General features: G+C 41.8%; 1 protein-coding gene across 1 annotated transcript in view; it reads left to right on the top strand.

The window, feature by feature from the left end:
* The window catches only part of ALK (ALK receptor tyrosine kinase), a gene marked incomplete at both ends in the record, with an annotated part of 718,218 nt that overhangs the window by 526,122 nt on the left and 177,833 nt on the right, over positions 1-14,263 (top strand). Inside the window, one exon of the mRNA XM_082851437.1 lies at positions 5,581-5,708. Coding sequence (XP_082707563.1) covers positions 5,581-5,708 — 128 coding nt within the window. The remainder of the gene's footprint in view (positions 1-5,580; positions 5,709-14,263) is intronic.

Raw genomic sequence — 14,263 nt, 5'->3', positions numbered from 1 at the left:
ATGAAGGTATAAAAAAAGAACCAATAATTCATATACACACGCACACACACACGAGTACAAGTAAAACTGAGGTAATCTAAGATTGGTGGATCGTAGCAATGTCGGTATCCTGGTTGTGCTTTTATGCTATAGTTTTGTAAAATGTCACCTTTGGGGAAAACTGGGTAAAGTGTGCAAGAGATCTCCCGATACTGTTTTTTACAACTGCATATGAATTTCCAGTTATCTCAAAATTTTCAAATAAAAGGAAAGACTCAAACGGATACTTTAGGACTGAAAAATATAACTGAAAATAAGAAATTACTCTGTGGGTTGACTTCACAGAGTCTCTCTCCCCCACCCCAAAACCCAGTTTCTGCTGTTGTGGTTCTGGCCCTCACTCCTGGCCTCTGCTTCCAGTCTCTCCTCCTCTGGTTCCTTCTAAACTTTGCTGTTGGGTTAATGTTACTCACCTGTGACTGTTCATGCCATTCCTCCTTTCCAAAGCCCATCAGAGGCTCATTCCTTACTGAAGAGCTCCGGTTCCTTTGCCAGCACCGTTACCCTCTAAGATTTTACTGTGCCCCATCTATCCAGGTTACTTCTCCTGTGTCCCCCCAAAATCCATTTTATTCCAGCCAAGCTACTCATCCTTCTCTGACCCTGTCTTTCTTTAAGTTTTTTTTTTTCTTTTTATCCATCCGTAATGGTAACCTTCAGTTCTTTCTGATCATACCTCCAGTATTCACTGGAAGAAATCTGCCGTATCTCTCAAGACCCATATTGGAATGTGATCTTCTTTTTCTTTTTTTTTATTTGAGAATAATTGCTTTACAATGGTGTGTTAGTTTCTGCTCACAACAAAATGAATCAGTTATATATATACATATGTTCCCATATCTCTTCCTGCTTGCGTCTCCCTCCCTCCCACCCTCCCTATCCCACCCCTCCAGGCGGTCACAAAGCACCGAGCTGATCTCCCTTTGCTATGCGGCTGCTTCCCACTAGCTATCTACCTTACATTTGGTAGTGTATATATGTCCATGCCTCTCTCTCGCTTTGTCACAGCTTACCCTCCCCGTCCCCATATCCTCAAGTCCATTATCTAGTAAGTCTGTGTCTTTATTCCTGTCTTACCCCTCGGTTCTTCATGACATTTTTTTTTTTTAAATTCCATATATATGTGTTAGCCTACGGTATTTGTCTCTCTGTTTCTGACTTACTTCACTCTGTATGACAAACTCTAAGTCTATCCACCTCATTACAAATAGCTCAATTTCGTTTCTTTTTATGGCTGAGTAATATTCCATTGTATATATGTGCCACATCTTCTTTATCCATTCATCCGATGATGGACACTTAGGTTGTTTCCATCTCCGGGCTATTGTAAATAGAGCTGCAATAAACATTTTGGTACATGACTCTTTTTGAATTATGGTTTTCTCAGAGTATATGCCCAGTAGTGGGATTGCTGGGTCATATGGTAGTTCTATTTGTAGTTTTTTAAGGAACCTCCATACTGTTCTCCACAGTGGCTGTACCAATTCACATTCCCACCAACAGTGCAGGAGGGTTCCCTTTTCTCCACACCCTCTCCAGCATTTGGAATGTGATCTTCTAGATGAGGCATTAATTTATCTTTATAACCATGATTATTGTCTCCTCCTTCTATGCTAGGGCTTATATCAAACATGTCCTCATATTATGGTTATTCATGTCTTTCTGCCACACCAAATTGAAAAGGTCTTCCTTTAGGGCTGGGACCATGGCTTGTTTTGTTTGCGACGCTCAGAGTGCCAAGCTCATTTCTTCACCCAGAACGCTTTGTAAGTGAGTAGAATTGGAATGGATGCTTGATGGAATTCGAAACTTGTGTAGTCCATTAGGTTTCTTAGTTACACAGTTTGGTTCTGTAGAATTGAAACAGAAGTCTTAATATTAAGTAGAGTATTATTCATGAGCTCTCTTTTAAAATCAGTGTTTTGGGGGAGTTGGGTGTAGTGAGAGTCGGGTAGTCATTCAGAGAGTACAGGGTTTCTTACTATCTGACTCTGACTTAAATGAATAATTGCTTTAATGATTTGCAGAAATTTTTACCGCAAATTTACTATCTAAATAGACAGTCTGCTACAATGAATTTGCCTGCACACACCAGTGAAATCATGAGTTGTTTGCAGGCCTTAGTAAGTGTGCAGCCGTCATAGCTGTATCAGGTTTGCTTTACACGCTAGCACTGTGCAGACACACTAAGGAGTGCCTTAAGTATCAGACACTTAGATAGCTGTGTTTTAAATGCTCTATATTATTTAGAATTCCTTAGTGGATTTTTAAATAGGTGGAAAAGATACTTTAGTGATATTTGGGGAAAGTGATTGGGGTTTTCAGATGGGCTTAGGAGTACATTCTTTTCTTTCCCCTTTAAATAATAAAACATTGGGGAAACACTTTCTCTGGTTGAGAAGACAATTTGATCAGAAAACATCCCAAATTTCAGACATTCAGAGTAAACTACCTTGTTCAAAGTCATCAGGCAAATGGTGAGCAGAGCCAGAACTGGAAGTGGAGAGCTCCAGAGAGGCAACTGGAAGATAACGGATGGTGACAGGCCATCCACACTGTGCCTTTGGCTTCCCAAAGTCCAGATGGCCTCCCCTCACTGTCGTATTGATTGACTAAAGCACCAATGCTGAGATGGCCACAAATCCCCAGCACATGGGTACAGCTGCACTTTTGTCTCTAGCAGGCTCTAGGTTAGAACATAACCTTCCCCTTTGCAAGCAGAAGTAGAGTTGCCACCAGCCAAAGAGGAAAACAGGACCCTAATGAGCAAGTTTCATGACCACTGGGATGTCAACAAAGAAGATGGAGGCAGAGAGAAAAGAGAGCTTGAGTTTTTTTTCACAGGGTTTTTGCTGTCTCTTACACAAATCTGAGCCTAGGTCTAAGCTTGCCCTTTTTCAGTCCCAACTTCCCTGGTTATAAAATCATGTTCGGCAACTACTCTGAAAGTTATTAAAGTTGCAGCAGGAAACTATGGGAGGCCAGAGAATTTCAGACAAAAGTTATTGCATCAGTAACTCAGAAACTAATCCCTAAAACAATTGACACATTTTTCCAGAGGGCTAGTGCCAATACAGAAATGGAAATCATTGTCAAGGGCCACTGTGTACCTGGAATTAAAATCCATCATTCCTCAGAGCAGAGAGCTATGATTTTGGAAGAATATGAATAGTCATGCCTTTTATCACCATATTTCCTCGAAAATAAGAGTCCTTTATTTTTCAAAAGAACAAGAAAAATTCTGCTCTCTTTGTGTTTTTCCTTAAGGACCCCTCATTTACATTTTCTTTTCAAATTTTTTTTCTTTGACAGTCACACATTTAAACAGAAGGCCTCCTTTTCCTTATTCAATTGTACTGGTTTTATTTTGGATAGAAATCCTGTTGGGTACAGTAACAGAGAACAAACTACAACAGCAATAATCCCTTCTACGTAATCTATTGTTGGGAAACTTAATACACTTTTTTTTTTAAACATCTTTATTGGAGTATAATTGCTTTACAATGGCATGTTAGTTTCTGCTGTATAACAAAGTGAATCAGCTATACATTTAATACACTTTTATTAAATGGCTGAGGCACTGGCTCCAGTGATCTGAATTAACTACAGAAGAGCACAGAAAGGGAACAGAAATGCCTTCTGCCTTCAGCAGAGCGCACTGCCTGCCCAACAACATGGCAGGGACCGGAGACAAAAACTCCCATCCAGGAACACCCACCCGAAAGACCATAGATTGCCTTAGGCGACGCCTTCATTACCAAAAGTTAACAGATGGAGAAGATTTAATGGGATCTTGGGAATTCCCTTGCTGTCCAGTGTCTAGGACTCTGCGCTTTCACTGCCGAGGGCCCAGTTCAATCCCTGGTGGGGGAACTAAGATCCCGCAAGCTGTGCAGTGCGACCAAAAAAAAAAAAAGATTTGATGGGATCCAGTGTTAACAAGCAAATAAGCAAATGGAGAAATGGGCCTTCTGATTCACTGTTGGAGGACTGACAACATCCTCAGAGTTTTAAATGTATGTACACTTTGACCCAGGTTCTAAGAATTTGTTCTAAGTTAGTATTTACATAAGCACACAGGGTTAACCTCAGCATGAGAGGAAAAATCAGGAACAATGCACAAATCATTAAAAATGCAATCATTGAACTGATCATGTAATTTATATTTATTGTCTTGTGACATACTGTTGAGTGCAAAGTGCAGTCACAGCAAGCTTATGTGTGTATGACCTTATCTGTGTAAAACTGTAGCTAAAAGGCTGTTCACAGAGGAGTTCACCATGGTAGTCTCTGGATGACCTTCTGGGTGACTTTTACTTTCCTTGACCAACTTTTCTGGATTTTTAATATTTTTTATACTTGGGGTTTGGGAGGGTGCTTTAAATTTTTTTCAAACAGAAAGCTAGTCTTTCCCTAAGTTCCTTTGTACTTGTACTGCCATACCTAAGCCCAACCTAGTGGCAAAACACTATGAAACATTGTGATGAGTTCATGGGTGTATCCAAATGTGAAAATTCATCGAATTGTACACTTTTGTACATGTGATTTATTTATTGTACATCAATTACACCTCAATAAAATTGTTTCTCTTTAAAAGGAAAGAAAATACAAAATAGTCCAGGTAATTTCCATTCTCCACACAAAATTGTCAAAATAACTATATACATAAAAAAAACCCTGAATCAATTTTGGAAAGTAAATTTGATGTTCCAATCAGTGACAGGAGGCTACTCCAAGAGGTTAATAGCCTGAGTGAGGTGTAAAAATGTTCATTTAGCTTATTCTCCGTTCTCCAGCCGTGTCAGTGTCCTTGATTATAGATAGATGCAGTGCTCAGTGTTTGACCAGCTTCCGTCTTCTTCTGTTTGAACCTTTTTGCGGAGTCCACGTCAATCTTAGGTAACTTTTACCCCAAAGCACATGCTTCAGTGCACTTTAATTTTCCTTCAGTAAATAAATAGCACTTGCTAGCTTCCCTTAAGTAGCTATAGAGCAAACCTGAGGGTTCTGAGACTTTGGGATCTGATAAAATTACAAAAACCAAGCATTCTTTCCAGAGATAATAATGAATACACTGACAAATGCTTTGAAGACAATTCCTTCACTCTGCTGGCAGATTTTCTCAGACATGTATATTCTTTTCCTGTAAGACTAGCTACTGACGTAGTCCAAAGGTCTGCAGTTGCCTAAAAAGTATGACAAAAGGAACACCAATGGCTACAGTGGGTTTAAGAATTGGGTCTCTGAGTTAGCTGGACAAGAAAGAAACAAATGTGTGTGTGTTGCCGTCAGAGTCACCATCCTCAGAGTTTTAAATGTACATACGCTTTGACCCAGGTTCTAAGAATTTGTCCTAAGGCAGTATTTACATAAGCACACAGGGTTAGCCTCAGCACAATCAGAAAGAGGAAAAAGGGTTCCACCTGTTGGTGCGGCATGAAGAATGTGGGCCAGTGCAGGGGTAGGACCTCTCTGCGGGTTAGGTCTGCTTCTCATCACCGTTTTTCTATGCTTTTCCCCTCTGCTTTCCAATGCAACCAGTTGGACTGTGCTGCAGGGAAGAATTGGGCGCCCAGAGAACCCGTTCCGAGTGGCCCTGGAGTACATCTCGAGTGGAAACCGAAGCTTGTCTGCAGTGGACTTCTTTGCCCTGAAAAACTGCAGCGAAGGTACCTGAATCTGGCTTTCCCCTCCACTCCTTGGTAGCTTGTTGTCTTAAGTGGGTCAATTACCTGCCGCCATGATTAGCTGGGAATGTGCACACTTATATAGAAATGTCTACAGTGCTTTGGGTCTGATTGTGAGTATTGTCAAGTGCTCCATAGCTCAGCTGATCAATTTTCAAAGATCGAGTATAGTATTATATCTGCTTAACTTAAAACTTTATCAAATAGAATATAGTCTTTGTTAGATAACACATTAGCTTAACTCCCCTGGTTGTCAAATACTTTCAGCTATGGTTTTGTTTTGTTTCGTGGAAATTTTCAAATGTTCACAATTGAATAGAATAGTGCAGTGAACCGCCATGTACCCTCAACCCAGTTTCAACCGTTATCAACATTCTGCCATTTTTGTTTCACCTATATCTCCACCCCGCTAACTTGATAATGATTAGTATTTTACTTTTCTTCCTGAGGTAAAATCTACAACTATATATTTTTAATGATTTGATTTAAGCTGTCATTAAGGGACAATGTGGGAAATGGTTATATGTGAATTTTTTTGCTTATTTTGTAAAAATCATTAGGGCATGGTCCACTGTGTCATTGAATTTCTTTTGCATAAGCCCTATATTGTGAATTTATTTCAAGATTTATTACCAAGAGAGGACATCTCTCTCCTGAAGAATAATTTGTTGATTTTTTTTCTTTTTGCCTTTGTTGCCAGGCAACTCTGAACTAAATGCAGTACTTAATCACAATAATTATATCTGTGTAGTTTTTTGTTGAGCTTATTTCCCCCTCCCTCTACAGAGTTTTTGATCTTCTATTCTTATTTTCAAGATCATGTTTTATATGTATCTTTCATTAGACGTTGCCTCAAGTCTGACTGGTATGCAGGATAAGATTGGCCATCAATACATATATGAGGTCGATCTTTCCTTGGTTCTTCAGAAGACCTAGGGTCATAATTATAAACATCCTTTATTATTTCCCACATGTAGAGGGTATACAAGATGGGCTTGAATTATACAAATCTTCAGGGAAAGAGTTGCTTTCGTTGCCACTGTTCTCCTGCTGTGCCTGCCTCTTCCCAGTGGCTCACTGGGAAGGGAGCTCTCACCTGTGCCATGGAACCTGTGGTCTGGCGGCCCAAGAATGAAGTGTTGACAGGAAGGAAGCCTGTGGCACTCCCAGACCTAACCTCTCCATTTAGACTGTTCATGAGCAACCATGAAGGCCCATAGCACACAGCCATCTGTTGCAGGTAGAGGCCCCGTTTTGAATCTGGAGCTGGTATACGAAGCGGACCCCCTTTGGTAGGGAGCCCACTGACCACCCAATTCCTTACGTTGCTGTAGCTCTTCATTCATTGCTGGCCTTGCAAGAACTTTGAAAAAGCGTATTTGTTTCTTTTTTTCTTTAATCAAAACTGATTTATGTGTGGGAAAAAGAGAAGTCACCATAACATGATAGATTGAACTTCAGTTCAAGTTGAAAGGTTGCTTAGCCTGTGATGTGAGGCACTGTACAAGAAACATGTGGTTTGGGAGAAAGCCAGGAGCTTGTACAAACGTTTCCACACTCACGAGCTTAGGGATTTGTGAACCTCTCTGTGTTCACAAATGTCAAGGGTTTACCTATGTACTGTCCAAAAGAGGCCATGTGTTGAAATGGAGCCGGTTAACAAGAATGTGTCAAGGAGAAGGCATTAGTTCCCAGAACTGGCCTAATTGCATTTGAACAACATCAGAAGAAGGGAATAAGTGACTACAAAACTCCAGGTATCAGGCCCAGCACAAATAGTCCTGCAAAAATTCTTTCTACCTTTGAAGGATATCAGCCAGTTGTGCACAATTTTCGTCCCTTAGAACTTCCTTTCAGCTACAAAAGTTTTCCTCTGTAGCTTATGTTGCATTTGCAGTGACCTGTTGCACAGTTTAAAAGACATGTTTCTTTTCTGCTTCTCTACCTTTATGAAGCCAAGAGAGATGACCTCTCTAACTTTCTCTAATGATCCAGAAAGTGTTTCTTCTGGCAGGACACTCTCTTAAGGAGGGAGAAAGGAAGTCTTCGTCTGATTCCCTAGGGGAAGTAGACTGGCCAGGAGACCCAGGGAGGTTCTCATGGCCCAGCTACCTTCCTTCAGAGGCTCCAAGTCCAAGAACAGATGGCTTCCATAGGGAACAGGTGTCCTTTACACTCCTTCTCAGGCTTAGAATCCTGTGACCACCAAGGGGTGTGAAGGGATCACTGTGGATCTGTGTAAGGCAGAGAAGAACAAAGTGGTCCCAGTGTGTCCTGAGAACTTCTAACTCTTCCTCCTGTTACAGAACAAATTCAGGTGCATATCAGTTGGTGTGGACAAGCTGCAAACATAAGAAGCACCCTAAAGCTACCCTCATATATTTAAAGGGAAAGAGTTGTTTTGGAGGTGTACTCAAGGCCTGTTTGATATAGACAAATGTCTGCGTTTTCTGAGGTCATTGCTTTAGTTAGGTCATGAAGAGGAGGAGCTAAGAGGAGAGAAGTAATATCTTTGAGGGGGTGATGCTGATGACATGCTAGCCAGGTTGTTAATAGGTTTGCAGGTTTGCAGAAAGTAGTCTGGTCTACTTTCTATAGAACTCTACAACCCTTCCTTGTCCCACGTGAAAAGAGGTGCCTTTTTTTTTTTTTTTAAGAAGATGTTGGGGGAGGAGTTTATTAACTAATTAATTTATTTTGGCTGTGTTCGGTCTTCGTTTCTGTGCGAGGGCTTTCTCTGGTTGCGGCGAGCGGGGGCCACTCTTCATCGCGGTTCGTGGGCCTCTCACTATCGTGGCCTCTCGTTGCGGAGCACAGGCTCCAGATGCGCAGGCTCAGTAGTTGTGGTTCACGGGCCCAGTTGCTCCGCAGCATGTGGGATCCTCCCCGACCAGGGCTCGAACCCGTGTCCCCTGCATTGGCAGGCAGATTCTCAACCACTGTGCCACCAGGGAAGCCCCCAAGAGGTGCCATTTTAATTAAACTGGAGAAAGGGGAAGTTGGACAATTTTCCTCGCATAGGAGATGATATCTATCTGTGGGTGTCATCAGGGCAGAGGTCGTGCCTCTTTTCTCTCTGAATCCTGACACCTATCACAGTATGTAACAGTTAATAGCTGCTCAGTTAATAAGCAATAAAAGCTCACATCTGTGGAGCACTTACCATGTGCACAGGTAAAGTGCTGATCCCTTTACGTGTGTTAGTTATCTCCTGCGAGCTTTACAATAATACTAAAAAATAGGTACTATTATCCTCATTTTACGTATGGGGAAACTGAAGTTCACAGAAGTTTCTAAAGTTGCCATAGTCATTCAGTTAGGGAAAAGTAGAGCCAAACTCAATCCCAAGTCAACTGGATCACCAAGCCAGTATTTCTGTCCATGACATTCTGCTGCCTTAATGGAATGTGTAAAGGCTGGAGTTTTATAGATTACTGGAAACCTTAAAATTATCCTTGACTCTTCCTCTTATCCCTACATCCAGATGGTCAAGTCTTGAGCTCTAGGCTTGTGGCTGCCTCACATTCTATCTGTTGCTATCTAGATGCTACTGTTACTGCTTCTCAAGTTTATCCTTCTGACTTCATTTCCTCAGCCATGTGCCTTATCCAGGCCTTAACATATGCATACTGGGACTTTGGCAAGAGCCAGCTGGTCTCCCTGATATCATTATCCATCCTTCGCACATTACCAGGAAAATCTCCCCCAAATTCCTTTTCTTGTGGCACTTTCATGAGGATTTCAGTAACTTCTTATTGTCTACCATGTCAGAAATATGAGGGCTAGAATGGACCACCTCACTCATTTCCTGGGGCCAGGAAAATGATGGGCTGGGGGTCACCCAGCCAGTTGATGGTAGAGCTGGACCATCTTGACTCTGACCTTGGTATTTTCACCACTGCTCAGTCTTGCCTGGAAAGCCCCAGTGTCTCTGCCTGATTTCCAAGGTTCTTACAATCTGGCCCCCCTGTATCTGTTCAACATTATGCCCTCTGTTCTCTACACCTTCTGTCCTCTAGTCAGACTGGTGTTCTGTACACTATGCCAGGAGTGCCCTACTTGGTCCCAGGCCTTTCATTTTGAACACTGATTGATCATTTATGATCTAGCTTGGAGCCCAAACCCTCCAGAACATCATTCTCAGCTAAAGAAATTCTTCTCGGAAGACTTTGCTCTCTGCATCTAAATTTAGTAGCTGTTTTATAATTATTTCTCAACTAGTCATTTTAGGACCCTAACTTGAGGTTCAGAACCTTGTCTTCTATTTCTTTTATTTCTCCAGGGGGCAGTTAACACCATGCTAATAAATACATAAGAAACACAATGTAAATACTTGTTGACTGATTGGCTAATCAATCAATTGATAAATGCTACTCCTGCTTTTATAGCTTTGGGCTACTACTCCCAAAAGAAAGTAGCAGTGAGTGGAAATTACTTGGAAGAGGTTTTCCCCTCATCTTGAAAGAGCAGTGTGTATATTCAGCACTGAGGGGAGGCATGTCAGCTCCTAGAGACACCCATGCCCTGGCTCCCAGGGAACCCTTAACCCTTTCAAAACGACCTTTCTTCAGCAAACAACCCAGAGCAATAGGATTGTGAAGGACACTCATGGGGACCCCTCATGTTCAGAGAAAGCTACAGAAAGACATATGTCAGAATGGCAGGATTAGCATACTGAAAAGGATTTGAAAACTATCAGTGTGCCTCTGACCAGCTCATAAAAATACATATTGCAAACACCCATCTAGCACCTTCTATGTGCCAGGTCCTGTTCTAAGCACATTGCTTATATTAACTCATTAAGTCCTTATTACTGTGAGGTATATATTATTATTATCATCACTCCCATTATATGGATGGGGAGATCGAGGCACAGAGACCTAAGTAATTTACCCAAAGTCTCACAGCTTTGGCTCCAGCTGGCTCCAGCATCCATACTCTTATCTACCACACATTGCTGCTACCTGTAGAAGGTCCCTGCTGGACAGGACCTCAGAAAGCATCTAATGTGCCTCCCTCCACCATGTGGAAATTGAATGCACAAACGCCTAAAGATTTACCTTGAACTTTGACACACTAAATTACTGATTAGCCCAATGTGCTTTCTACTTCCATCTCATGGTTGTCAAGTTCTCACTTTTTCTAAGAAACCAATTTAGAATTTCCCTCTCCCTGCCCAGATGGGTCAAAGGCAGTTTAGGAGGACCACCCCCCCCCCCGCCCCCGATCAACAGTGGGCAAATCAAGGAACTAAAAATGGTTCCAGTGTAAGCTTAAGCATATTTTACTTCAGGTCACCATAGTTCCACTCCTCTCTAATGAACCTGCAAGAATCTCACAGCTGAGGTCTCCCAGGTCAGCGCCACATTCTGCTCACTCACAGATTTCTCAACAAGAAGTGCTCTTGACCCCTTACCCTATCAAGACATCTCCCTACACATTACCTCTTCTGATCCATTCAGAGAGGGTGTCAGAATCTTCACATTACCCGTGGGGGGGGGGCAGGGTGGGTATTTCGCTAACTTCTGTAGTTCAGGAAAGGGAAGAAATCCAAGGTGTCAAATGCAGTCCACCCACCGTGGATACCTTAAAACATGTGTCCCAGAAGAGTTGGAGATGCACAGATATCTTAACCTCTCTGGGCCTAAAATGAGTGCATTTGAACTAGATCCACAGTCCTTAAACATTTTTTAGAGGCTGAACTCTTAATTCAAATAAAATCTTATATAGAAGTCCAGTATATAAAATTACACAAGCAGAGCTGCCCTTGAGGAAGTGAGGGTGGGAAACCCACCCGTTCCACAGCCCTTGACACACCCTCCAAATGGATTTTCATGAAGTACAGTTTGAGAACCCCTGGACAGTCTGATTTTCAACTCTCGTATTAACTCCAGCTTTTTGATCCTATCATATTGTACTTATTTAAAATGTGATAGACAAAAGTAGTTACATTAACCATACCTTCTTTAAATGATTAAGACTAAGGCCAAGGCTATTGTACTTTGAATATGGGCCATTTCCACAAGACAAATTTTTGTCACTGTGGGTCCTGGCTTTGAGATGCTAGGTATGGAGCTGGTATGAATGTTTCCAGTAAAACATGCGTGGCATCTCCTGGCCTTGTCTCCTCTCTCTTCTTACTTCACCAAAGACAGTGATGGGCAGTGGAGGATGTCCTCCTTAGACCCAGAGTTGACAAGAGGAAATGAGAGAAGCTAAACAAACAGATTCTAATCTTTGGCCAGCCATGTGGAACCAATTAGCCTCTAGAGTAAGCTCCAAAATCCAGCTGGGTAAAATGAAGGAGTACCTCATGGGCTCCTGGCAGCTTGGCCCAAACTGGGCATTTTCTGTTCCAAAAGCAAGCAATGCCCTGCAGGATCGTCAGTCTGTGCTTGTAAAATGAAGATTACTATGACACACTGTCTTGGGGCTGCTAGCAGAAAACTCTCTATGTAACAGACTCATTTATCCCTCTATCCATCCGTGCATTCACTCACTCATTCGACAGACATTTACTGAGCAGTACTAAACTAAACACAATATGTATATAGTGACACTGATATAAACTTGTTTCTGTCTTAGGACTTAGTTTTGGTGTGGTGGCTTTAAGATCTCCATTCTACTTGGCACAAACACTGCTTTCCAAAAGACCTCCCTGGCTTATATTTAGTGTGCACCAGAGGTATTGAATACGTGCTCCATTTGTAGAGATGTCTTCCTCCAAACTAGTTGCAATGCGCCTTTCTCAGACCACGGAACGTGCGCTGAATCAGCAATCAGGGGATTTAAGTCCCCTTTCCACCTCTTATTTGCCATAGACTAGCCAACTCTGTGGATCAGAAGGGACATTAAAGGTGTCCCCCAGAATTGGCACACTGATCGTTTTTTTAGTTTAAAATAAGAATAACAATATGCCAATGGCTGTCCTGAAATTGACCTTAATCATGAGGGTCAAAAGAGAAGATGGCTGTGGAGGTGTGTTTGTAGGTATTGCCCTGAGCTACCTGACTTCTCTGCCCTCACCTGGCCTGAGGCCTTTAAAAATGAGGCTGCTCCCTTTCTCCTGCTCGGCTTCTCATGGAGAAACTACTATTCACAGAAATAAACTGGCTCTTCTGACGCCTCCTGCAAACGTTTCATGTTAATGATAACCAAATGCCAAGTGGGCAGTGGGAGCTGCGGCATTGCCAACCTGACGCTGGCACCCAGGTGGCCACCACCTGGGTTGGTCTCTTTAAGGGACTGAATCAACTGTGCGGTGGTGGGCGCTGTTGCTTGGAAGTGAAAGCCAAGGAGAAATGGGAGCCACAGCCTGGTGCCCTCACTTAGTTCTCACTGTGTCTTCCAGGTGGAGGGTGAGCCCCGTTTACCAAACACTCCCCTTCTTAATTCCCAGTTTCTAAAGCTTCTTGCCCATAATTTATCTGTGGACTATACTGTTTAAAATGATGATTTCATCTAGCCACTGAGATCTACTCACATTTCCCCAAATGCCTCCCCACCTCAAGCTTTCGCTCCAGCTCTGCCCCCCTCCCCCATTCCCAATATCTGCCTGTCCCAGTCCTACAGGTCTTTTAAAATCTCAGCTCAAATGCTGTCTTCTCCAAGAAGTCTCAGCCCAGAATTGTGTTTCCATATATTTCTGTTTTAGAACAGTCTACTTCCTTCCAGAGTTATTTATGTCTTGCTCAATAGATGGATGCTACGTTCTAGTTTTAAAAAGACCGTGTCTTTTTTTTTTAATCTCCTATATCCCAGTTAGCAACTAACAGTGTTTTTCCCATGGTAAGCAGTGAATAAAGGTTTTGCTGTTACAATGTAGGAGAGAGATTACAGGCTTTGGAATCAGACAGAATGAGTGTAGAATTCCAGCTCCATCACTTACCACCCTTTTGAGCTCAGAAGAGGTTTTTTGTTTGTTTGTTAGTTTGTTTTTATCTATGAGTTTGGGTTTTCTCATAAGTAAATGGAGCTAATAATATATAATTATGGGTTTGCTGGGAAATTAAAACTGATATTGTGTGAAGAGCCCCTAGGACAGTGCTTGGCACAGTAAATACCATCTTCCTCTCTCTCCCATGTCCCCTGACTGAGCTAAATGTCCTCATTCTGGAACCAGGGCTGAATAATTCTGCACGACTCGCCCAGGGTGTGTTATATATTTGCAGGGTCACACCCACCTTTCACTTTAATTTTTATTGTTTTTTCTTTAATATATTACCTTCTTAATAATATATCTTATTTAATTGTTAGTTTATAGAATTTAATTTTCAATAGTAATTGTTTATCAGCTAGCTCACAAAATTTCTGAAAATTTAATAATCAGCTCTTGCCAATGAGTATGAGCTGGCTGTAACCCACCACTGCACTCTTTCCTTCCCAGACGGCTTTTTCTAAACCCCAGACATTATATCATCTTATTCATAAACATTTCAGCATACACCTCTAAAAGATAAAGACTCTTTAAGAAAAAAAAGAAAGAACCGTAATATCATTATCACACATAACAATTTTAATAATAATTCCTTAATATT

Source organism: Leucopleurus acutus, assembly GCF_964270905.1.
Source record: "Leucopleurus acutus genome assembly, chromosome: 12".
Taxonomy (NCBI): Eukaryota; Metazoa; Chordata; class Mammalia; order Artiodactyla; family Delphinidae; genus Leucopleurus; species Leucopleurus acutus.
This window is presented reverse-complemented; position numbering and strand designations above follow the sequence as displayed.